At 40.3% G+C, this 26,678-nt stretch overlaps 2 protein-coding genes across 4 annotated transcripts; one reads left to right on the top strand and one right to left on the bottom strand.

The window, feature by feature from the left end:
- Positions 1-4,088: 4,088 nt before the first annotated feature.
- ctso (cathepsin O) lies at positions 4,089-12,830 on the top strand. Of its 2 annotated transcripts, none has more exons than XM_021561404.2 (8): positions 4,089-4,432; positions 4,718-4,823; positions 5,061-5,140; positions 5,680-5,847; positions 6,049-6,170; positions 7,499-7,662; positions 7,927-8,019; positions 12,584-12,830. In XM_021561404.2, the coding sequence occupies exons 1-8, from the start codon at positions 4,220-4,222 to the stop codon at positions 12,616-12,618; spliced, it is 981 nt and encodes a 326-aa protein (XP_021417079.2). In that variant the 5' UTR covers positions 4,089-4,219; the 3' UTR covers positions 12,619-12,830. The 2 variants fall into 2 exon arrangements, with proteins under 2 accessions (XP_021417079.2, XP_021417078.2); XM_021561403.2 differs by having other exon boundaries at positions 4,091-4,432; positions 5,016-5,140.
- A 109-nt stretch (positions 12,831-12,939) lies between these two features.
- tdo2a (tryptophan 2,3-dioxygenase a) lies at positions 12,940-16,824 on the bottom strand. 2 transcript variants are annotated; one of them, XM_021561402.2, is made up of 12 exons: positions 16,701-16,824; positions 16,434-16,539; positions 16,155-16,245; positions 15,821-15,891; positions 15,350-15,477; positions 14,626-14,812; positions 14,409-14,516; positions 14,180-14,291; positions 14,005-14,062; positions 13,833-13,912; positions 13,587-13,677; positions 12,940-13,463 (listed from the first exon to the last, which is right to left on the bottom strand). In XM_021561402.2, the coding sequence occupies exons 1-12, from the start codon at positions 16,736-16,738 to the stop codon at positions 13,310-13,312; spliced, it is 1,224 nt and encodes a 407-aa protein (XP_021417077.2). In that variant the 5' UTR covers positions 16,739-16,824; the 3' UTR covers positions 12,940-13,309. The 2 variants fall into 2 exon arrangements, 1 of the variants encoding a protein (XP_021417077.2); XR_002468502.2 differs by having other exon boundaries at positions 13,439-13,463; positions 13,587-13,652.
- Positions 16,825-26,678: the final 9,854 nt, after the last annotated feature.

Below are 26,678 nucleotides of genomic sequence, written 5' to 3'. Positions count from 1 at the left end.
TGTGTTCCCGACTTCACTAGTCATAACATCGCTGCATGCCACAAGACTTCATAATGTAGGTTCAAACCTTATCTCCAGAGCCCCTGCCTTCCCTATTAGGGTGACCTTTTCCCAAAAGGCCTCAGTCACCAGTCTCCAATTAAAGGTCTGTGTGTGTGTGTGTGAGTGCGTGTGCGTGTGTGTGTGTGTGTGTGTGTGAGTGTGTGTGTGTGTGGAGCGAGGCTAGCTGTTTGATGTGATCAATTTCCCCTGGGCTATCTGGGGTGGTGGTAGTTGCGTGACCTCGAACATTTACATAGATGAAACGTCGTTCTCCAGGATGTTTCCAGCCGAGAGGGTGAACAAGAGGCACATTCTTAAGGAGGTGTCGAGAGAGGAGGTGGGGAGGGAAGGCCGCTGGTGGTGGTGCTGCTACTCGTTTTCCTCCCTCAGCTGGCCATGTGTGCCGCCATTCATTCTCCAGACCCTCGGCCCCCTAAATTAACCACTGAACAATAATCAAATCGCTCCCTGTATACTTGCATTCCTCGATGGTATTAAATATACACATTATACTGTATGTAGGGCTATATAGAGATTGGGAATTCCCTGGGACCTTAAAATGTGTGTGTGTGTGTGTATGTGTGTGTGTGTGTGTGTGTGTGTGTGTGTGTGTGTGTGTGTGTGTGTTCCTGTCTGCCTGCATGCGTGTGTGTAGAAGGATGAATAAGTGAATAAATAAAAGGGGGCTTAGCACAGCATCCACAAATCTTAAAGGGGGCATCTGCATCTGACATCACAGTACTGTTACACCACATCCTTATGAAGGAAAACTTGAAAAGGGATATATACTTCCTACGTCAAAACAACCAATTTAAAGGACCGATAGTTTCACAGGTGAAACTCAAGGTGGTTTCTTCATACACTGTTTCTATATGTCAGTGTATTTATATCAGCCATTTAAAATAACCATTATAAACTTGCTATTCTCCTCTTGATTTTCACAGTCAATAATCTGTTTTGATATAAAACAGGAACAACACTGGATAAAAAAAAGTTTGTGAAAAGTTGACATTTGAAGTGTAAGTCCAATCTTTAGCTGTCGTTACTTTGAGTCACACCAGCCGATGCAATTGTCGAAACGTGCTCTCCGTGCCTTAGGGCTCCTGACTGCAGCATGGACTTTTTCAATCACAGTTGCATAGCAACCCATCTCCAACTCTAACATGGTTCAACCTACCAGGCCAGCTCAACCACCCCCGGAGTAGATTTCACTTTTGTTTCACAGCCTTCCACACTCACTTTCACATGATAAACTGTGTTATTCTGTTAAGTGATTGCTGATTTGACTCAGAATCCATTTCTGGCGAGGTGTGATATTCATGTTCAGCAGTTTCTCACTTTGTCAGTCATAACCTCAGCAATGACTGCAGGGAACTGGTACATCCCATCCCCAGACACGTATGGAAGCCCTATATCAATGGTATTCCTATGCATAAGCTAAACCTTTCATTTTCAGCAAATATCTTGATTGATATTTAATGCTAATAAAATACTGAGTAAATTACAAACTTCTGGTGTAATGTTCCTTTCAAACAGAGCATAGCCTCTTGATTCTTTCAGTTGCCCAAGACATAGCCTTTTTCACCATTCACTTCATAAAGAATTGATTACGCTGCCGTCTGCTGAGATAAAATGGGCTTCTATTAAGTAACTGCAGCTAAGTATGCTGAGTACACAGCGACACAAACCCGCGCACATACAAGCGCATGAAAGCACACACAAACAATGAGTTAAGGGGTGAGCCAAGCGGCAAGCTTTATTATGCAGCCATGGAGCTGGATGGTGAGTGTGTCTGATTTATGTTGGGATGGTCGGGAGAGATTTGTCAGAGTGAAGGGTGGGAAGGAGGGAGAGAGTGTATGTGTGTGTCAGGGACTAACATAATGAGTTGCTGAGCTGTAAAACATCTAAGGGTCAGGAATCTGGTGTTGCAGGTGACTGAGTTTGGAGTCTTTTAAGAGGGCATACAATGTGAAGTCAACTTGACAGAAGGTCTCAGACTAGTTTGGAATGAAACAGTTCTTGCACTGTTTGGGTGTTTGCATGGTTAAAAACATGCCACACAAATAACTGCCACTTTTGCATGGGATGTGTCGCACCATTGGGAGTATAGTAAAGAAAAGTGTGCCTGCGCATTTGTATGTACGGCGCATGCCTGTGTTTGTGTTTGAGGGTTGAAGGTGAAAAGGTGAACACAGTCTGTCAGCTCCCAACTTTTCACCCCTCTCACACCCTTTCTTCATCCCCCTCTCTCTCCTTGTGTGTCACAGCACAGTGGTAGCCTCTCAGGTAAGCAATGAGGTGCTACTGATGTGCGGTCCTGGTGTGGAGGTTGTGGGGACAGGGTAAAGATCACAGAGCACCGTGGAGCCTCTTCTTGTTTTCCATTACTGTCTCATCTCTCACCTGCCCCAACACAATTAAAGTTGCATGTGTGCACAGATACACATGCAAGTATGCCCGCCCGCACGCACGCACGTTTCCAAGAGTCAACAGAATCTAGTCTACACCACACAACAGCATCTAGTCTACACTACACAACAGAATCTAGTCTACACTACACAAAATAATGTCATTAGAAGGTTGAAATAATAACCCAAGCTGACAACAACACTTCATTGAACACATAGCTATTGAAATGTAATTTATTTGTGTCACCAGAATGTTCAAGACAGTGATGCTTTCTTGCCCTGTCTACACCATTCTGGGACCTGATGGCTCCCTCTCAGTAAGATCAACTCACGACGCAAGAACATGTAGGTCATTTCTGAGAAGAAAAAAAACTGTGCCATGCACCCACAGTCTTCATCTGAAGCTATTGATGATGGAGAGTGGTTTGGTGGGGACCAGGGGCGCAACTTTTACTGGAGACAGGGAGGACATTCACCACATTCTGAAATAGCATTTTTGACCCCCCCCCCCCCCCCCCCCCCCCCCCCCCAGTTTTATCATTTGAATGTGATACAAAACGAGGCAATTGTGCTTTAGGACCATGCAGACGCATCCGAGAGGTCGGGTAGGCTGTTTGGATTGTTTATCTGTCTGAATTAAAAAATACATATAATCAAAATAATTATGTTCCCCCCCACTTCTAAAACCAAAGTTGCGCCCCTCGTGGGGGCATACAGTACTTCACTATTTTGCAACTCGGGATAAATTGCCTATGGGTGTCACGGTAACAAGTGCTCTACTTCACCACTAGCCTATCAGAGAGGAGGTTAACATTTTAATACAAGTTTTTGCTGAGTCCTGAGTTATGGAGGACGACACAGTTGTTCACTTGGCCAAAGAATATTAGTCTATTTGTTATCTGGGTTTACAGACTCCTCTGGATGGTAAAAGTGGAGAGCAAACAAATTGCAGCAATTATGAAGGCAAGCCGTGCAGAAAACCTTTTGACATTAATGCAATTTCCTATTTTAAAAATGGAAAAGATGGGACGGCCATAAATTAACAATAAGATGGAGAAGATGTAGACTGGGCTACAGTGGGAAATAACATATTTTATTCATGGAACAGTTTGGCCTAACATTTAATTGAACTGGTGCAAAACATACAGAGCATTCGAGATGCTAGATATAGGCTACCTAAGTATGATTCAAAAACAGTGACATAGGCTACCCCTAAACTGTGTCATAAAAAAAACATGGTTTGGGACTCCAAATAAAATAGACTTAATTACCAGCTAGGACAAAAACAAAGGGGATCTATAAAAATGTGCATGATGATTTCATTTTCACTTATCTACACGTACACAACCACCCTATAGGATATACTGCACATAGGCTACACAGTACATGTTCTTAGACTTCTGGTAATAGTGCTTGCATTAATGGTACTAAAGCACCCTCAAGTGGATAAGACTCTTGCCAGAAAACCATAGGCCACCTTCATCTCATAATGTCCATATCAATCCAGGTGGAATACATACATTTTGTCATTATACTTTTTTGGATTATATGCTTAATTTGTAACGTTACATAATTTATTATGGGCCAATTGTCCACTAAATCCATCATAGCTATGAACTCAATAGGTGGCGGTATTGCATGTGTAAATGTGTAGGTCTAGTCTCCTGAATTGAACCCAGAGAAGAAGAAGAACGGAGACGGCGAAGAGGAAATTGAGCTAAAACGAATATATTTTAGGCTACAATGTCGCTTGTCCTACAATTCAAATGACGGGTGTTACATTGTTTCTCATGTTCCTCCTAAATGTAGGCATACTTACTTTTTCCGATGTTGCTAGTTGTAGTGACGTTTGGCAAACTATCAGGAAGTCCAACTGCTCTGCAGACACTGATGTTGATTTTGAGTCGTTTAGGAAACAATTTCATCGGAATTATAAACTCCACAGCGATTGTTATGATCGGCGCAGATCTTATTTTAAGGTAGGCCTGTCGGTGTTATGGCTTTTTCGTATTTATATTAGTTGAATTAAACTGTATTTGCAGCTGGGGAGTTGCAGCTGTGTGCGGGCACTGTGTCAGAAGAGAGACTAACGTGATTTGCGTAGGAAGAGGGATGGATATACTGTAGGTTTATCAAAGTTTTGAAATATGTTCGTCAATTAACAAATAAATTAAGTGGGGGGTAAGACTATTGTTATACCTTCTGGATATTCCATGAGAGTTAGCCTACTGTGACATGTACAGTGACATTGTGGTCTGTTGCAGAATTCCATCAAAAGGCAGGCATACCTGAACTCATTGTCAACAGACAAAGACTCAGCAAAATATGGCATTAACCAGTTCTCGGATTTATCAATAAATGAATTCAGAGGTAATACTATGCAAAACAAAAACGAATGTATTTGTTTCCCAGTGAACAAAACTGATTGACTGGGTTAGTATTGATTATTAATTTTATATTTAAACCAAAATAAACATGGAGGCTAACCAAACGCCACATTAACTGGAAGAAGATCGCTATAGCCTACTTGAACACTGAAATGTAATTGGACTTTCTCTACAGACCTGTATTTGACTGCCACAGCTGAAACAGTCCCTCCCTACTCAGGACTGAAGACAGGGGGACTGCCTGCCAAGTTTGACTGGAGGGACCAGTCTGCAGTCGGATCAGTACAGAATCAACAAGCAGTAAGAGCTTCCTTTTCCTTAAGATATCAACATACTTGTCTTTTCAAGGTGACACACTTCCTTATTGAAGTTGACTTTGAACTCTGTCTAGAGGTTTTCTCCTCATAGAAGTAAAAAACACTCACTTTGTATTAACTTCTATGAAGAAAAAACCTCTTGACATTGACCTCATGTATGTAAGTGTTATGTTGTGTCACCGTAACCTTGTCCCCAGGCTATTGCGAACGTCTGGTACGAGAGACCCATCACAGTAACTTTGCATTTTTGTTCAACATTTCCGCTACAGTCAGTAGATGGCAGTGGAGAACCATTTTATAGTCTTACTATCCATCTTTTGACACATGGACATTGTTTTCATAATAAGAAATCTTTATACTGCATAAATTCCACACATCCCACATCAAATCACATATTGCTGACATTATCTCTATTTGTTATAAAGTATATTAACAATTTATTTTGATATTTAGATGTTCATGTTAATGTCTCGCTGTAATGTTAAATGCCGATGCTTGAATGTCAAGGGTCTCTCATTGCAGTGTGGAGGTTGCTGGGCGTTCAGTGTTGTGGGCGCCATAGAGTCAGTCTATGCCAAATCAGGCCAGCCATTGAAACAGCTCAGTGTGCAACAAGTCATTGACTGTTCCTACAAGAACCAGGGCTGCAATGGAGGCTCCATTACCAGGGCCTTGAGCTGGCTGAAACAGGTCCAGATATGTTTTCTGAGGCCTTTTAAGCATCTCGTGTAATATCAAATGTTTGTCATTGATTATTTAGAAGTGATGGTGATTTCCACTGTTAGACTACTACTGTATACCTTTTAATCAACAAGATGTTCAACATGAAATATTTTTTACATGTAGTATACACATGCATTGAATTTGCTTCTCCCTGTCCTTTTCTTTCAGACTAGGGTTAAGTTGGTGAAACAGTCAGAATACCCATATAAGGCCGAGACTGGAATTTGCCATTTATTTTCTCAGTCACATGATGGTGTTTTGGTGAAGGACTTTGCTGCCCATGATTTCAGGTATAAGAGTGTCAACACCTTTTTTAAGTTGAATTCTAATGGGTAATATTTAACACATTTATTTAATTTTTTTATGAAGTCATATATGACTGTGACTTGGCATATAGCACAGGCGTATAGTTGCATATAAACAAGACCGTCTGCACAAGTTAAGCACAAATACTCCAATGTTCTTTCGGGAAATGTTTCACGATACAGCAGTATTTTCCCAAGTTCAGGGAGGCAGTTAGCCTAGCGGTTAAGAGCGTTGGGCCAGTAGCCGAAAGGTCGCTGGTTCTAACCCCTGAGCCGACTAGGTGAAAAATCTGTCTGTGCCCTTGAGCAAGGCACTTAACCCTAATTGCTCCTGTAAATCGCTCTGGATGAGAGTGTCCCCATAAATAACTAAAATGTAAAAAATGTAGTGAGTGCAATGTTTTCATTAAGTACTGCACCAAAGGTTCAAAGGTGGTTGCGATTCAGATGCAGTATTACTGTTTACCAGACTAATATGCTGTAGACAGAGACGGGTCATTAACACCGAGGTTCCCGCTGCTGTGTCCCCAACGCTCATATCCTGTTGTTTATTCAGACATGTACTAAGTTATTCCTGTGGCTACGGTGCATTGTGGGTAAATATCACTGCTGACTCAAAACAATGTGATGTTTATGGTCACTGAATAGGGACATTCTTATTTACACAAGTATTTCACTGTGCTGTTTGTTCCATGCATCTTTAATCTCCTCTTTAGTTTTTACAGCTGTCTTAATAATGGTTTTCTAGCTTAGCGTTGCTCCCTTCTCCCTCATACTTTCCCGACCAGGAAGAACTCTGAGCCCTGGTTAAAGGTGTTTGTAGTAGTCTGGTTATGTGGTCAGAAAAAGGGTCCAAGCTCAGATAGTGTTTTGATCCCTGATTTACATCATATATTATTATATAATGTTGTATCAACCTTCTACTGTATGGGCATAGTAATGACGCATTAACGAGGCTAAGTGGTTTAATGTTTCAACATTCACAGGTTTGGTCTCATTTTGGCTGGGATTCAATCCGATCGCGCTTAGTCCACAATGCACATTTCAAAGGCAATATTGCTCTGTTTGCAGAGACCACATTCACAGTAAACACTGCACGTCTGCTCAATAGGAAATTACCTTTACATGGTGCATTGTCCAAATCCACCATCGGATTGAATCCCGACTGGTCTCTTTTTAACCCAGATGTCTACCGCAAATCAACAAATGGTTTTGAAATTACATTTGGACAGTTAATTAAATTTAACATCACCCAAAAGTGGATGTTGATCTAATATCTTTGCCCGGTGGGGTGCCTGTGATGTCTTCTCTAGTGGGCTTGAGGAGGCTATGATGGGCAGGTTGGTGGAGTGGGGACCCTTGGCTGTGACTGTGGATGCCATCAGTTGGCAGGACTATCTGGGTGGCATCATGCAGCACCACTGCTCCTGCCACCATGCCAACCATGCTGTGCTGGTCACTGGTTACGACACCACAGGTATTCCATTCACTCACTAAATATGCATTCATCTGGGCGCCCACACACACACACAAATAAATAAACAACGAAAAATACACACAAGATGCACACAAACAAGACACACACTCAGAAAGTTTGTAGTTGATGTGAATTCTGTCATAATTTTTACATTTTATTACTACAATTTAACATGATGACAATTTCATATGCATGGAATACTTTGTCTACAGTAGTGTTCATAGTGTGTGACTGAACATTCTAAACATTGTCCCTCTGTTTCAGGTGACGTGCCATACTGGATAGTACAAAACTCATGGGGAACGTCATGGGGTAACGAAGGTTATGTTTACATTAAAATGGGAGGCAATGTTTGTGGTGAGTTTGAACTTGTTTACGCTTAGTCTTTACACTGCCTGATGCAACATTGTCCCGGAATTTGTTTGGTGATACCTGTTGACTAAGCATAATGTCAATTCAATGTTTTATATTCTGAGCACTTTTCATTTAAAGGTCCAATGCAGCTGTTTTTATTTCAGAATCAAATAATGTCTGGTGAACGATTAACTACAGTGCCTTGCGAAAGTATTCGGCCCCCTTGAACTTTGCAACCTTTTGCCACATTTCAGGCTTCAAACATAAACATATAAAACTGTATTTTTTTGTGAAGAATCAACAACAAGTGGGACACAATCATGAAGTGGAATGACATTTATTGGATATTTCAAACTTTTTTAACAAATCAAAAACTGAAAAATTGGGCGTGCAAAATTATTCAGCCCCTTTACTTTCAGTGGAGCAAACTCTCTCCAGAAGTTCAGTGAGGATCTCTGAATGATCCAATGTTGACCTAAATGACTAATGATGATAAATACAATCCACATGTGTGTAATCAAGTCTCTGTATAAATGCACCTGCACTGTGATAGTCTCAGAGGTCCGGTAAAAGCGCAGAGAAGAACAAGGAACACACCAGGCAGGTCCGAGATACTGTTGTGAAGAAGTTTAAAGCCGGATTTGGATACAAAAATATTTCCCAAGCTTTAAACATCCCAAGGAGCACTGTGCAAGCGATAATATTGAAATGGAAGGAGTATCAGACCATTGCAAATCTACCAAGACCTGGCCATCCCTCTAAACCTTCAGCTCATACAAGGAGAAGACTGATCAGAGATGCAGCCAAGAGGCCCATGATCACTCTGGATGAACTGCAGAGATCTACAGCTGAGGTGGGAGACTCTGTCCATAGGACAACAATCAGTCTTATATTGCACAAATCTGGCCTTTATGGAAGAGTGGCAAGAAGAAAGCCATTTCTTAAAGATATACATAAAAAGTGTCGTTTAAAGTTTGCCACAAGCCACCTGGGAGACACACCAAACATGTGGAAGAAGGTGCTCTGGTCAGATGAAACCAAAATTGAACTTTTTGGCAACAATGCAAAACGTTATGTTTGGCGTAAAAGCAACACAGCTGAACACACCATCCCCACTGTCAAACATGGCAGTGGCAGCATCATGGTTTGGGCCTGCTTTTCTTCAGCAGAGACAGGGCAGATGGTTAAAATTGATGGGAAGATGGATGGAGCCAAATACAGGACCATTCTGGAAGAAAACCTGATGGAGTCTGCAAAAGACCTGAGACTGGGACGGAGATTTGTCTTCTAACAAGACAATGATCCAAAACATAAATCAAAATCTACAATGGAATGGTTCAAAAATAAACATATCCAGGTGTTAGAATGGCCAAGTCAAAGTCCAGACCTGAATCCAATCGAGAATCTGTGGAAAGAACTGAAAACTGCTGTTCACAAATGCTCTCCATCCAACCTCACTGAGCTCAAGCTGTTTTGCAAGGAGGAATGGGAAAAAATGTCAGTCTCTCGATGTGCAAAACTGATAGAGACATACCCCAAGCGACTTACAGCTGTAATCGCAGCAAAAGGTGGCGCTACAAAGTATTAACTTAAGGGGGCTGAATAATTTTGCACGCCCAATTTTTCAGTTTTTGATTTGTTAAAAAAGTTTGAAATATCCAATAAATGTCGTTCCACTTCATGATTGTGTCCCACTTGTTGTTGATTCTTCAAAAAAAAAACAGTTTATATGTTTATGTTTGAAGCCTGAAATGTGGCAAAAGGTCGCAAAGTTCAAGGGGGCCGAATACTTTCGCAAGGCACTGTACCTTTCTGTGATTTGTTTTCAATTAAAATTGTCAAAAATAATTTAAAAAATAGCTGCTTAGCAATGACCAATTTCTCAGGGACACTCGTTTCACACCACTTCGATTAAAAAATGATTTTTGTAGCAGGTTAGGGGAGCATTTAAGCTAACCCTTTTCCTAACCTTAACTTCATTCTCCTAACTGGCTACGTTAATTCTCTTAAACTGCTACGAAAAATTATCTTTGGTATTGAAGTGGCATGAAAAAACTTTCACCAATTTCTCAAATTATTATTATTATTTTTTTTTGCCTTTTATTTAACTAGGCAAGTCAGTTAAGAACAAATTGGCCTGTGGTCTTAGTGGGGACGGGAACACTGAAAATGAGCTGTTGTTGGCAGAGCGGTTTGGAACTCTGTTTCTTATTGTTGTAACTCATTTAATGCCCAGTTATGTCACCAGGCAGGGCAAACTCCATCCCACCAAAACAGGCTGAAATATCAGTCTGTCTTTTCAAACAGCTCTTACACTAAAAGGGCATTATCATAGTTTCACAATTTCCCACTATTATTCCATTCTCATAGTGTGAATTGTTATACAGATATGTATGTACACTACCGTTCAAAAGTTGGGGGTCATTTAGAAATGTCCTTGTTTTTGAAAGAAAAGCACATTTTTGTCCCGTTTTTAAAATAACATCAAATTGATCCGAAATAAGGTGTAGACATTGTTAATGTTGTAAATGACTATTGTTGCTGGAAACGGCAGATTAATTTTTATGGAATGTCTACATAGGAATACAAAGGCCCATTATCAGCAATGATCATTCCTGTGTTCCAATGGCATATTGTGTTAGTTAATCCAAGTTTATTATTTTAGGCTAATTCATCATTAGAAACCCCTTTTGCAATTATGTTAGCACAGCTAACATAAACTGTTGTGCTGATTAATGAAGCAGTAAAACTGGCCTTTAGACTAGTTGAGCATTTTTGAGCATCAGCATTAGCGAGTTCGAATACATGCTCAAAATGGCCAGAATCAAATAACTTTCTTCTGAAATTTGTCAGGTTATTCTTGTTCTGAGAAATGAAGGCTATTCCAAGTGAGAATTTGCCAAGAAACTGAAGATCTCTTACAACGATGTGTACTACTCCTTTCACAGAACAGCGCAAACTGGCCCTAACCAGAATAGAAAAGAGTGGGAGGCCCTGGTGGACAACTGAGCAAGAGGACAAGTACATTAGAGTGTCTAGTTTGAGAAACAGACGCCTCACAAGTCCTCAACTGGCAGCTTCATTAAATAGTACCCACAAAACACCAGTCTCAACGTCAACAGTGAAGAGGCGACTCTGGGATGCTGGCCTTTGCAGAGTTGCAAAGGAAAAAGCCACATCTCAGACTGGCCAATAAAAAGAAAAGATTAAGATGGGCAAAAGAACACAGACACTGGACAGAGGAACATCCCGGAGTCGCCTCTTCACTGCTGACGTTGAGACTGGTGTTTTGTGGGTACTATTTAATGAAGCTGAGTTTAATGCATTTGAGCCAATCAGTTGTATTGTGACGACAAGGTATTGTTGGTATAGAGAAGATCAAGTCCATATTATGGCAAGAACAGCTCAAGTAAGCAAAGAGAAATGACAGTCCATCATTGCTTTAAGACATGAAGGTCAGTCAATCTGGACAATTTCAAGAACTTTTAAAGTTTTCCTCAAGTGCAGTCGCAAAAACCATCAAGGGCAAATGAAACTGGCTCTCATGAGGACTGCCACAGAAATGGAAGACCCAGAGTTTATTAGAGTTACTAGCCGCAAATTGCAGCCCAAATAAAAGACTTTGAAGTAACAGACACATCTCAACATCAACTGTGCAGAGGAGACTGCCTGACTCAGGCCTTCATGGTTGAATTGCTGCAAAGAAACCACTACTAAAGGACACCAATAATAAGAAGAGACTTGCTTGGGCCAAGAAATATGAGCAATGGACGTTAGACTGGTGGAAATCTGTCCTTTCGTCTGATTCCAAATGTGAGATTTTTGGTTCCAACCGTTGTCTTTGTGGGACTCAGAGTAGGTGAACGGATGATCTCCGCATGTGTGGTTCCCACCGTTAAGCATGGAGGGGAGGTGTGGGGATGCTTTGCTGGTGACACTGTCTGTGATTTATTTAGAATTCAAGGCCCACTTAACCAGCATGGCTACCACAGCATTATGCAGCGATACGCCATCCTATCTTGTTTGCGCTAGTGGGACGATCATTTGTTTTTCAACAGGACAATGACCCAACACACCTCAAGGCTCTCTCTCTCTCTCTATATATATATATATATATACACATACACACCTGTCAAAAGTTTGGACACACCTAGTCATTCAAGGGTTTTTATTTATTTATTTTACATTGTAGAATGAATAGTGAAGACATCAAAACTATGAAATAACACAAATGGAATCATGTAGTACCCAAAAAGAGTTTTAAACAAATCAAAATATATTTTAGATTATTCAAAGCAGCCACCCTTTGCCTTGATGACAGGTCACAAGGTGATGTTTTAACACGTTACCGCATGCATGACCGGCAGGGATTGAGCCACATTCTCCTTCACACTGTAGACATTGTGTTGGGCTCATCTTAATCAGTCTTTCTTTATTGGAGGAGTTCGTTTTCATAAGCAGTGAGTGACTATCAATGATTTGTGCATATTTGCTGTGGAAATGCCCTGTCAATCATTTTACAGTTATAGCTCTATGTCAAATCTCCCCATTCCTGTCCTTTCTGTAGGTATTGCAGACTCTGTGACTGCTGTCTTCCTGTGACTGTGTGAGCCATGGTGACGTTGATGTTTTTTCTAAAGGGATTCATTAGTGTGTTCAGTACTGCCAAATTCTCGATCAACTCTTGAAGGAATTATTTTCAAGACAATTCCCATGGAGGTCAGTCATTTTCTGGCAACCTTTTAAGTACTGTATTTTTATTGAGACAGATACAATGTATATTCTTCTGATACAATAAAATATATTTCTTTGCAGTCCTGTGATCATTTATATGGTGAATAAAGTATACAGTTCATTTTTCTGACATCACATAAAAACACCCAATCCGCCAATATCGAAGTACTGTACAAAAACATTACTCTAAAAAAGATTACCAATAGGCTTCTTTAGGGTACACATTCAGAATAACCCAAAGTGCATGGGTCGGTGCATGATTATCATAATTAGGCCATGTACATAGATCAAATTCTTTCTTACTTTAAATACAGCACAATATTATATAAACAATATACTTTATAAACACTAAATAATTATATAAACAATATATACATGCAGTCAGCTTAAGTGGTTAAGGTTATATACTATGTTACTTGTCCCATTATAAATAAAATGTATTTTATATATATTATATAATGCTCCCTGGGTCACGTGTGTCTTCATAGTTTAAAGGCTCCCTTTTGTTGTCACCTTTCCTCCATCTGATCTGACCATTTTCGACAGTTAATAACAGGTTCTAGTCTGAATCCTCACTACTGCAGTAGGAGCTGTCACAGTACTCTGCAGTGAACAGGAATGTGTGCTCATTGGGGTCCAGCTTGGGCATCCAGTGCCGAGGTATCAAAAATGTGGCCAGGTTGAAGAGATCCACAAAGACTTTGTAGCGATCACTGTTAGAGAGAAGAACGAACACCTACTTAGCTCCTTGAAGGGGTATAAGAGCATGTGCTTGACAGTAACTCTGGATTGCTTTGGATCTGGTTTATTTCAATAGATAATCATATATGACATACCTGACAGTAGAGCGCAGGTAGTGGTAGCCAGAGGAGCCTCCAGTGCCTGCTTTGCTACCAATCATTCTGTGCACCATGCACACATGGTTGTCTGAGACACAAGAGGAATATTACACTTATTTCAACTGTTCCAGATCAATGATACTCTAGACAGTTGAAAGCATGTTATCTAGTGCGAAATACAAATGGTGTAAGGGACACCTGTAACTGTTCTTTACATACAATATGTCTTTGGATGTAACTTACATCTCCATTTTGTCATGAGGGTATCAATGTCCATCAGGTTGGACAGGAGTTGGAAGGGAACCTGGAACCTGGGCTCCTCCCTAAAAATAACAGAGCAATTCACAATGTAATAATGACATCTCAAATGGTGACCAAACATAAGCCTGCCTAAACTGTAAGGAACCCTCCTTACCTGTAGAAGTAAATCATCAGAGCTCCTTGGAGAGCCTTGTAGGAGATCCGTCTCTCACCTGGCCAAACAACAGGATGGTTTCTTAGACCTGGGATCTGTAGTTTTAAACTAATTATGGGTAGTGAATTGTTGAGGCAGTTGGTGTTAGATGCTTAGCCTGGATGCAGGTACTCACCTTTGCTCAAAAGATGCTCATGTCTTTTGATGTCAAACAGAGAAGTGAAGAGCTCTTTTTGCTTCGTCAGCTCTTCCATCATCTCCTCCTTCTCCTCAGTGTCTGGCATTTTCTGCCAAAAGGACAAATAAGATCATAGCTTTTGGTCATATTATTTTATATTTATGTAACCTTATAAGTAATGTTGTGGCAAGTTTTTGGTACTGGATTATTTTAAAACAGCCCATACCACGATTTTCTTTTTCTCAAGACACAATCCTTCAAAGATGTTGGCTTCCAGTTTTTTCCAAAAGTTGAACCCATCGCCTTCAAGACCTGGGGTCCTTTCCAGCCATTTCTGAATAGAACAACAAACAGTATTTCTCAATACTGCTATGATATCAAGTCTTCAAACAGTATCTCTTTTCATATGTTTCAGTAATTTTGCTTTAGTGCTTCTCACACACCTCTACCAATTTCAGTAGACAAGGCTCCTTCTCAGAACTGAGCAGCATCTCACTCTCATGTCCTTTGAAGTTGTCCCTGTAGTGACGCCTGTTGTAGGGGACCCTCAGGTTGTCAGGGACCCCAATCTTGTTCTCCAACAGACGGAATTGGAGACTTTGGAACCCGGAGGCAGGTGACAGATACTCTCTACAACACACACGAGTAAAGAGTGTTACAATTGTAAAGAGGGTATCATTTTATGAGGTTAAAGGTTTGCAAAGATTTATATAAGCTAAAGGTTCTCCATGGGTTAACTATGGGGCTTTAGAAGAAAAAGAAACGCACACCTATTAAGACGAGGTGCTGGCTAGCGGAGTAGAAACTTGAAAATAAAAGAGAGCCGCACACTCTTGAGCTCAGATGCAAAAAATGTAATACCAACGTTTCGACAGCCAGTCTACGTTGAGACAGAAATAAAGGAACTTAAAATCAAGAAATTCAACCAAGACAAAAAAGACAAGGCCGATGGTAAAGTCTACTTCTGGAGAAAACCTGACAAAAGAGGTCCTGCTCCCCCTCTCCATGACAGACGCAGGAGGGATGCCGCTTACTTCTGTCCACCCTTGTCTGATCAACGCTCTACAACCAGCGCCTCATCGGCTTCCAGTGGTAGTTTATTCAACGAGAGACTGGACGGACGGAAGGGCGGAGGAGGCCGCAGGCATATTTAAATATGGGGCTTACCTGAAGTCATAGAAGTCCAAGGCGGTCATTGTCTCGAGCACGGAGAACTGGTCGACCAGCAGCCTGAAGATCACAACGATCCTATGTATGCGGGTGTTGACCTTCAGCATGTTGCGTTCATCACGAACCTGGTGAACCATGACCATTTTAAAGATGAGCTGTATAATTTTTTGGCTTCTAGGGGTGCTGCAATTGGGCCGTATTGGACAGAAAGAAGCACACCGCTTAACACCCATTAAAAAAAGGTTTAGGTCATTGACCTTATTTATATTTTGTGGTTTAATGAGGTAAAGCATTGACTCGTATTGTATTTTCATAATTTATGAACTATATGTTAAATTCAAGCCACAATTTGATGTACACAATAGCAACTTTAATTTCTAGAATGTACCTTTAATTTAGAAAGAAAAACAAACACACTGCTCGGATTGAAATGTTTGTCAGGGTACTCTTGCTTTCTGAGGTACTTACATGTCCACTAATGAAAATCTCTCGCACTGAATCCAGTTCCCAAAGAATCTGCTTGAACCAGAGTTCATATGCTGAAATAAAATAATAAAAATTAAATTAATCATAATGTCCCACCTTTGCAATTAAATTCAATTGATAATTTGTTGATGGAAAGTTGGTGGTGAATTGCTTTCAAGTCTTCCAGGATTAGGTGCAACCACGATGAAATGGTTAGATTGATGTATTGAATTGACTGGATTTCAAATGGAACCAAAGGGCATGCATGCACACTATGATTACAATTCCTCTATTGATTCTCAAATCTTGATGATATTTGACCACAAACATACTTCACCTTGATGGGTGACAATGAAAAGATGTTCATCGTGGATCTTGTTCCCTTTCAGTTCACTCTGAAGAACTTGGGCCGTCACAACCTTGTCAAGCTATAATGGATCAAAACAAATAACATTTAGTACTACAGCTAACACAAATTAAAATTGTACTTCCATTCCACCCCTTATGTTAATTAACCTATAAGAGATGGAGCAAATATTCCATCTGCAGAAGGCAATGATACTATGTTAAAAACCTTGTAGAAGATTAAGTTAGATGAAGATAGAGAACGCTTTACCTGAAGGTAGTCACCATAGATGATGCCACCTTTGCTGGCCTTGTTAATTCCTTTTTGAGAGTCATCTGCCTCCTCCTCATTCAGATGCAGCTTGCTCTTGAATAACCTGGGGAATGAAAATACACATGTATTGGCATTGATTAGCTGTCATACAAATCATAATAATGATAAAGATAATTTATTTAGCATTCAGCTCAATTATATGATGTCTTTGAAATGTCACAAACATTTGACTAAAACAGAATTTGAAATGTAATGATTGCATACAAGTGCTTCTTCTCAAAGTATGGACATCCGCCACTCATTGTTTTCCAAATGATTCAAAATTAAAGTAAAGATTTGATCCACTTCCGTTGGTTTAATAAAACTATCTCTGTGAAAACCCAGGTATTTAAGGGCTCTACACCACGTCATGTTATTGGCATATTTCAACATCCGGCCCACCTCCTTTTGCGCCATCCAAAGTGTGTGTGGGGGGGGTGCATAATATATTTTACAATAGCCCCAACCTTCAGCTACCTGCAACCCCTCCCATCTATCACTGAAGAGCATCCAGTTTAGACTTCTATTTACCATTTATTTTTCAACTGTGCTGTTTCACAAGAGTTCTGAACCTATCTACATTTTTACAGACACGGTATATTTTACATGTGTTATCTTGTTATTTTTTAGTCCCAACCGTTCTTGTTTAACCTTCTCTTGGGTAAACTCACTGGATGTAAAAAGGTCAAAACATCTTAGCAATCTATGTTTGCAATCAACCAAAACATACTTCTATCATCAGATGTGTAATGTGCAGTTCATAATATGAGCTGTTATTCAACCATCACACTGTTTAATGTTAGCATCATGTTACTTGAAAATGTGTATCTTCCTTAGCTTATTCATTTGAGTTTAAGTTTTAAAAAACATGTAGGTCATCAGAGGCCTTGTTATTATCCCAAAGTGTATCTTATAGAATTATCTATAGCCATATCATATCAATTTGAGATCTTTTTCACCTGTGAAATGTCTTTCTGCAGTATTTCTCAATAGTTTTTTTGTATATTGTACATTGTATTTATTGCATTTATTTATGTTTTTATGCATGTACAGTCAATATTGTCTCTTGCAAACTACATCTTATTTATTACAGCTCAAGTATATCCAAACTGACCCTGAGATGTAGTACCCTCACTCTATTGAACTGCCAAGTGGTCAACAATAACTGGATCTGAATTGTAGTACCCTCACTCTATTGAACTGCCAAGTTGTCAACAATAACTGGATCTGAGATGTAGTACCCTCACTCTATTGAACTGCCAAGTGGTCAACAATAACTGGATCTGAGTTGTAGTACCCTCACTCTATTGAACTGCCAAGTTGTCAACAATAACTGGATCTGAGATGTAGTACCCTCACTCTATTGAACTGCCAAGTTGTCAACAATAACTGGATCTGAGTTGTAGTACCCTCACTCTATTGAATTATCAAGTTGTCAACAAGTGAATTATATAATTTCTCAAATGTTCTTTCTGGTGCAAACACGAGTTGGATAAAAAAAAATGGAATTTGTAATGCCATCCAATGTTGTTATGTAATGTTGTTTATCTCTTGTCCCATCCTCGATATTGACCTGATAGATCAGCTTTAATATTGCAGACAGATTGTGGCTTCCATCAACGTAATTATCTGTATAATTTCCAATCATCCATGTATTTTATTGTAAATATATAAAATATAGATATTTAAAAATATATATATTTTCCTTTATTATTTTGCCCTAACCCTACCAACCCTCCCCTAATTGGAGAAAACTAATGGACAACAACATTTAGGCTTCTACTTCCAGCTTAGACATACTATAAAAAAAAGCATTTGTAATGCTGTCCAATGTTTTTTTACCTTTATTTAACCAGGCAAGTCAGTTAAGAACACATTCTTATTTTCAATGACGGCCTAGTGGGTTAACTGCCTGTTCAGGGGCGGAACGACATATTTGTACCTTGTCAGCTCGGGGATTTAGTCCAACGCTCTAACCACTAGGCTACTCTGCCGCCCCTTGTTGTTCTGTAATGTTGTTTATCTCCTGTCCCATCCCCGATATTGACCTGATAAAACAAAATTAAACGTATTTGAGCATACAGATCTAGGATCTTAATTTGATCTATATTGTCACAGCAAAAATAATCCTGCAGCAACAGGATCTGAACGTTTAGTACATAATTTTGCTTGATCGGTGGTTAGGCTATTATCCTAGGCTACATCAAAAGTGCAATACTGTTCATATAACCATGTGTTAGTGTGGTTTTACAGTGAAATTATGCAAATGACAAAGCTCATCTGCGTTTCTCAGCAACAAAAGAGTGATCAAATTAAGATCCTGTAACCTGTAACTGCAGTCATAGGCTACCAGGGAATCAGTCTTTCAATATTTGTAGTTCAGTTAATGTGTAATCTTTGCCATAGAAATGCTGACTTGCTGTAATTTTGTCATTTATATGTATTTTGTTTTCTGAGAACCTTGTTGACACAACCTTGACATAACTATGCCTTTGATCTACTCTCCTGGGCAGCCCATATTGTATTTTGAAGCACAGAGGCTATTGCTGGTCCCTAAACATTCAACACGGCTGGGTTTTTTTTTATAGATGAGAGATGGATAAACCACATCAGTCACACTACAAAACGTGTCCGTAATTACCTATTAGTATGTACATAGTAGTTACATAGGAAAAGTGGAATTACAGTGTAGATACAGGTGTACTTACTTACTTTTCTCTTTGCAGAATGCACAATTTTATTTTACAAATACAAATCAGAAAACTGAGTAATAAACCAATTCATTAGTGAGAGGAAGTTTAGCCACAATCTCTTTCAGTTTGTTTACAAATATTATGTTACAAATATGTTATTATTGTAATTATGTTACAAATATTATGTTACACATGTTACACAACTCACAAATCAAGTCAGTATACCAGTTGTAAGTGTAGCCATGGGTACATAGACTATAATTCCACTCTACCTGCCTATGTGACTCCATACAAATAAATAATGATAGGAAAAACAGACTCTTATTGTAAAGACCTGTATGTGCTGCCTTACTATTTGCTTTGCCCGTCCAGACCCCCTGGTGTAAAATGAGCTGAGTCCCATGTTAAGGGGACATTTTGCCAACAACATCAAAACCTCCTCACCAGACACTGAAGTCAGGAAGACTTTGAGTTTGGTATCAGCCAGGAAGGCTACTTATTATCTTCTTCCATCTGCTTTCTACTCGCTACAGCCTCTAGGAGTAAACAAAGTATGAAAGTACAGCCTTGTCTTTAAGGTGACCATGGCCTCTTTCCACTCTTCCTAACAAATATGGATCATGATACAATATTAGGTAATCATACTACATAATTAACATTTATATAAAATAAGGTAATTCATTTACAAATCCATCTCTGTCACATCCCAACAGAACTTGGTGACAATCATACATAGCTCTTCATAGAACAGTTATCCCAGCAGCATACCACCCTGCATACCACTGCTGGCTTGCTTCTGAAGCTAAGCAGGGTTGGTCCTGGTCAGTTCCTGGATGGGAGACCAGATGCTGCTGGAAGTGGTTTTGGAGGGCCAGTAGGAGTATCCCAATGCCCTGTGTAGGGTGCTTTTTTTCGGATGGAATGTTAAATGGGTGTTCTGACTCTTTGAGGTCATTAAAGATCCCATAGCACTTATCGTAGGGGTGTTAACCCTGGTGTCCTGGCTAAATTCCCAATCTGGCTCTCACAGTCACCTAATAATCCCCAGTTTACAATTGGCTCATTAATCCCCCTCCTCTCCCCTGTAACTATTCCCCAGGTCGTCGTCGTTGCTGCAAATGAGAATGTGTTCTCAGTCAACTTACCTGGTAAAATAATGGATAAATAAATCCCAGTTCCAGCACGCCTCAAGTCACTTTAAATCTCCCAGAGATCATTAGCTATTGATCAATATTGCTCCTGTTTTTCACCAAGTCTCTTTGTAGAACGCCTTTGAGCCAAGTCCCAAAAGCCTTTTGTGCCTCTCCTCAGAAGATCAGAGGCATGATAACAAGCAACTATTTCTGGTTGGGGACACAGTGCCAACCTGCACTGATGCTGCATGCTGCAGAGAGCTAGAGTACACACTAAAGCAGCCACAGCTTTTGTTCTTGTCTTAGCTGGTATACACCCAGCACAGAGATGAGCCATATGGAGGACATGCTAGATGCTTGAAACAGTGACCCAGACACTCTTGATTGATCGCCAAGCCTTTTCAAAGGCCAGACAGTCATCAAGGCCAGTTGTTGGTTTGCTTTCTCCCAGATACTTAATTGATTAGTTCATGACAATGCTGGCCATTAACTACATGTGGTCTCCATGGTCTGAGTCAGTACAACCCTTGATGATGGGCTCTGACATGTGCTCCATCCAGACTAAGGGCTTTATTCAATCCGCATGGCAGAAGCGTGATTGAAATTTAAAGGAACTTTAGTTGCCTGCATTCTAGGCTCACTCTGAAATTACCGTTACATTTAGATTGCAGAATCTGTAACACTTCAGCTTTACAGATCGGATAGAGCCCTAAATACAAAGAAATACATATAGCATCTGACCAAACTTGTGGTCAACCTTTAAAGCTCCAATCATTGCCTGATGTTGGAAGGCTTTTTGAAACAAGGCTGTCAATCTTCCAACATTTCAAGGGAATAGATGACTGTTTTGAGCCCACGGTCGCCAAGTTGGGGAGGCACTTTGTGACAATGGACCGGTAACTGATTGGCTCCGATCAAGCCTTTCAGATGGATGTATCAGGAGCCTGACACCAAAAATGCCATAGATCAAATTCTCCTTACATCAATCCACTCTGGTTTAAAACAGTCTCATCTCTGTGACGGATTTGTCAACAGCTCATTATATCTTTGAAAGTAGCTTGAAGTAGCAGACAGGCCATCTTGTTCAGATATACCATCTTGATCGCAGTTCTGTAGGTTAGTGGCTACAGACTAAAATAACATCTGAGTAGACATCCCTGTACAGGACTGCAATTTACATTTAGGGGAATTTTAGGGAAAACATTTTTTCTCAAGTTGTCTCAATACTTTCAATATGATTTATTTCCATGTCGGGGCCTGAAAATGCCCTTGTCCGGAGCAAAAGATGCCAACTTCAAACTCCCCCAAAAAAAGTGTTTAAAGGCACAGTTAACTTAGTGTATGTAAACCTCTGACCCACTGGAATTGTGATACAGTGAATAATAAGTTAAATAATCGGTCTGTAAACAATTGTTGGAAAAAGTACTGTCATGCACAAGTAGATGTCCTAACCGACTTACCAAAACTATATATATTTGTGGAGTGGTTGGAAAACGAGTTTTAATGACTCCAACCTAAGTGTACTGTATGTAAACTTCTGACTTCAACTGTAATTAGGTTTTAAGTACCCAGTAAAATGCAACTTGAGTAAAAGTCTAAAGTATCAAATTCCATACTAAAGTATCAAAAGTAAATGGAATTGCTGAAATGTACTTAAATATCAAAAGTAAAAGTATAAATAATTTAAAATTCCTTAAACTAGATGGCCCAATTTTTTTATTGACCTATAGCCAGGGGCACACTCCAACACTCAGACATAATTAATAAACTAAGAATTTGTGTTTAGCGAGTCTGTGTGGTATGTCACAAAATCATGTTACGACCATACATTTCAATATTCATTTGATATATCACTATTTTGATAAGTCTTGCTAAGTGGATGGGTCTCTACAAAAGGTGTAAACGGTACAGCCAATGGTTACTTGCATAACAGCAATATCAGAAATAGATATTGTCAATATAAATAAAATATTCACTATGTACATGAACAATATCAACAACGATAGTGATAGATGAGGTGGTTGTATGCATACAATCGAGGGTAAAGTGGCTGAGGAGCAGGATAAAAAAAAATAGTAGCAGCAACGAGAGTCATTTGATGATCATTTGAAAAGAGGCACTGCAGATAGTGCTGATGACTGGTCTATCCGAACCACACATGAACAAAGCAAAGCCAAGCAAATAGTCTGGGTAGCCATCTTATTAGATGTTCAGGAGTCTTATGGCTTGGGGGTAGAACCTATTTATAGAATCCTCTCGGACCTAGACTTGGCGCTCTGGTACAGCTTGCCGTGCGGTAGCAGAGAAAACAGTCTATGACTAAGGTGGCTGGAGTCTTTGACAAGTTTTAGGGCCTTCCTCTGACACCGCCTGGTATAGAGGTCCTGGATGACAGGAAGCTTTGCCCCGGTGGTGTACTGAGCCGTACGCACTACGCTCTGTAGTGCCTTGCGGTTGGAGGCTGAGCAGTTTCCATAACAGGCAGTGACGCAACCAGTCAGGATGTTCTCGATGGTGCAGCTGTAGAACCTTTAGAGTATCTGAGGACCCATGCCAAATCTTTTCAGTCTCCTGAGGGGGAATAGGTTTTGTCGTGCCCTGTTCACGACTGTCTTGGTGTGCTTGGACCATGTTAGTTTGTTGGTGATGTTGACACCAAGGAACTTGAAGCTCTCAACCTGCTCCACTACAGCCCAGTTGATGAGAATGGGGGCGTGCTCAGTCCTCTTTTTCCTGTTGTCCACAATCCTCTCCTTTGTCTTGATCACGTTGAGGGAGAGGTTCTTGTCCTGACACCACATGTTCAGGTCTCTGACCTCCTCCCTATAGGCTGCCTCTTCGTTGTCGGTGATCAGGCCTACCACTGTTGTGTCATCGGCAAATGATGGTGTTGGAGTCGTGCATGGCCGTGCCGTCAAGAGTGAACGGGGAGTACAGGAGGGGACTGAGCATGTACCCCTGAGAGTGTGTTTCTGTCCTTCCCTTGACTATGGTGCAGGGCATGTGATATCCATAGCCTCTTCGTCGCAAAACTCCCTGATCTTCTCAAAAACATACGTTTGTCTAGCTGTGTCCAGTCCAGGTGGTGCTTGTACAGGCAGACCATCTATGGGAGGAAGGATGTCAGCGTTGCGCAGCAGCTGAAACCTGGTCCCGACTGAGTCCGAACGCTCCTTGGCAACAACAACACCAGGCTCCAGAGCATTGACGCTGTTAAACTTGAAGATTTTTTTTAGAAGACATTACATCCTTGCACAACATCAATTCACCTCCCAAGTTTCAATAAGAAGAATAACCTCATACAATGCAATGGAAATTACATTCACCTGAAGTGCTGGTACTGCTTGATCTGTGGCAGCATCCTGAAGTACAGAGTATTGGTATTTGGTATATTATTAGGATCTGAATTAGCTGTTGCAAAAGCAGCAGCTACTCTTACTCGGTTCCACAAAAAACATGAAACATAATACAGAATGACATAATACAGAACATCAATTGACAGGAACAGCTCAAAGACAAAACTACTTACATGTTTTTTTATAGGCACATGTAGCCTACATATCAATGCATACACACAAACTCTGTCACAGTGCTGTCCTTCACAACACCAGCAATCTCAGACAAAGTGTTCACCATGGTCTTTCTGAAGTGCTGCTTGATGAGGCCGAAGCACCAGTCGGGGGCAAACTTGATGTGGCCTGTGATCAGGAAATTAAGGTCCAGACTGCGGTGGAGCTTGTGCATGGTCCGCCAGGCACAAGACCAGAGCACAAACTTGTTCTCGTTTTTGCCACTGCAGTTATCACAATTCAGATCCACACTTGTTTCCCCAACTCCGTAGTTGGTGAAGAAATGGTAAATGTAGTTGATGACTGCTCTGCTGCCTTTGCTGGTTGACATGCCTTGCTGTGACCCCTTATTCATGTCCTTATGCAGTGCAACAAGACCACTCGTGTGTTGCGGTCCAAACACTAAAAAGAGATACCCTCGTCAACTTACCCTCGCCTTATGCCCTTGGGGGAATCCCCGTCGTCATCTTGGAGGGTGCTCCAAATGATTAGCCAAGCAAGGGGAGTTTGCAACGTAAGCCCCTCAGCCCTTGTTTTTAGTCAGCTTTGCGAGTGTCCAATTAAATTCACTCCAGGGCCTGAAACTCTCCATAATTCAATTCACAACAACTGTACATCCGCTAAGAAAAGTCAGTGAAAACATAAAAACAACATCAATGGAGAAGTCAACATACAAGTGTAAGTAAAAACGAATGCAAATAAGTTAGTACACATGATGGCACAAACACGTCTCGTATAAAGTAAATATGTTTTTGTTTGGTTTTCTTTTGGAAATTGTAGAAATAAAACATTTTCCTTCTTCAGAATTTCCAGCTAGGCAGGTTAACGTTAGTTAGCTAATTAATTTGCTAGCTAGCATACAGTAGACCTATATTAATAATTATATATTTAATATAAGTAGACATGCACTCATAATTGACTGTAGCACATATAAAGCACCCACAAGCCACCGGTGGTTGAAAAAATCCATCATCATGGGATGAACGAGTGATGAATTTCCGGCCAAGGGTGGTCCATTTAAAAATCATTCCTCCTCCCACGCACCTTGCCCTGCAAGTGTATACTCATCGTCAGACGTCACGACACATCATCAGAAGTGTCCACTTAATTTGAGGGCTGAGGCAATACAGTAGGGTGTCTCTTTTAAGTGTTTGGACAGCAGCAGGGTCTGCAAAGTTCTCTACTTTTGATATATTTAAAAAAGCAATTTTGGAATCATCATGGTCCCAACAATAAACTGTCAACGCCATCTGCCTGATAGATGAAAATAAAAATAATAATTTTTGTTCAAATATGTTACATTTAATTAGGTTTTAGAGTCATAAAGCAACTGAGGAAAAACTCAATTGCTACAGTGTATACCACTTGAATGAAGAAAAATGCAACTCTTCATAAACTCCATGAAATATCAACACTGTCAGATTTTTGTCTAACGTCAATTCTGTCAGAGTGCTGTTAAAAATCTGATAGAATTATCATCTTTTTATTGAGGATATTCATTTTCAAAAATAAGTCTGTTTTAATCATCGGTTGTCAACTCCGTTAGGGGTTTGTCAAGTCCGTCACTGATGGCTAACCACCTTAAGAAATGTTTTTTGGTCAATATTCTGAAATAATATTTTGTCTCAGGATTGTAATTTGGTGGTTGAAGATATCCCTCTAGTGGTGTGGGGGCTGTGCTTTGGCAAAGTGGTTGGGGTTATATCCTTCCTGTTTGGCCCTGTCTGGGGGTGTCCTCGGATGGGGCTACAGTGTCTCCTGACCCCTCCTGTCTCAGCCTCCAGTATTTATGCTGCAGTACTTTATGTGTCGGGGGGCTAGGGTCAGTTTGTTATATCTGGAGTACTTCTCCTGTCCTATTCGGTGTCCTGTGTGAATTTAAGTGTGCTCTCTCTAATTCTCTCTTTCTCTCTTTCTTTCTCTCTCTCGGAGGACCTGAGCCCTAGGACCATGCCTCAGGACTACCTGACATGATGACTCCTTGCTGTCCCCAGTCCACCTGGCCGTGCTGCTGCTCCAGTTTCAACTGTTCTGCCTTATTATTATTGGGCCATGCTGGTCATTTATGAACATTTGAACATCTTGGCCATGTTCTGTTATAATCTCCACCCGGCACAGCCAGAAGAGGACTGGCCACCCCACATAGCCTGGTTCCTCTCTAGGTTTCTTCCTAGGTTTTGGCCTTTCTAGGGAGTTTTTCCTAGCCACCGTGCTTCTACACTTGCATTGCTTGCTGTTTGGGGTTTTAGGCTGGGTTTCTGTACAGCACTTCGAGATATCAGCTGATGTACGAAGGGCTATATAAATACATTTGATTTGATTTAATCACTGTTCTGCAACATATGCTTAAACAATTGAAATATTTGCTGTGCTAGACCTAAGGGATAATGTTTGCTTTAGAAATGTTGTTTTATGTTGTAAATCTAGAAAAACATGCCAAAATGCTAACGTAATTAACCCTGAAGCCTTTAATAGTGCTATAAAACTAAACAAAAATGTTGATGTTTGATGATTTGTTTTACATATTTGAATATTCTAATGTTACAATTAAACAATCAAGGCCATTAAACATTTGTTGGACAATAATTGTACAAATTGCCTTTTATGGTGTAATTTTATGAAAACATAAAAAAAAAAATGGTTGCTCCTTTATATGGTGTGATAGCTAATATTTTGGGTTTTTTATTTGACCTTTACTTAACTAGGCAAGTCAGTTAAGAACAAATTCTTATTTTCAATGACAGCCTAGGAACAGTGGGTTAACTTCCTGTTCAGGGGCAGAACTTGCAACTTTGCGGTTACTAGTCC

This window comes from Oncorhynchus mykiss, chromosome 14 (genome assembly GCF_013265735.2).
Source record: "Oncorhynchus mykiss isolate Arlee chromosome 14, USDA_OmykA_1.1, whole genome shotgun sequence".
In the NCBI taxonomy this organism is placed as follows: domain Eukaryota; kingdom Metazoa; phylum Chordata; class Actinopteri; order Salmoniformes; family Salmonidae; genus Oncorhynchus; species Oncorhynchus mykiss.
The sequence above is the reverse complement of the archived record's forward strand: the minus strand, read 5'-3'. Positions and strand labels throughout refer to the sequence as shown.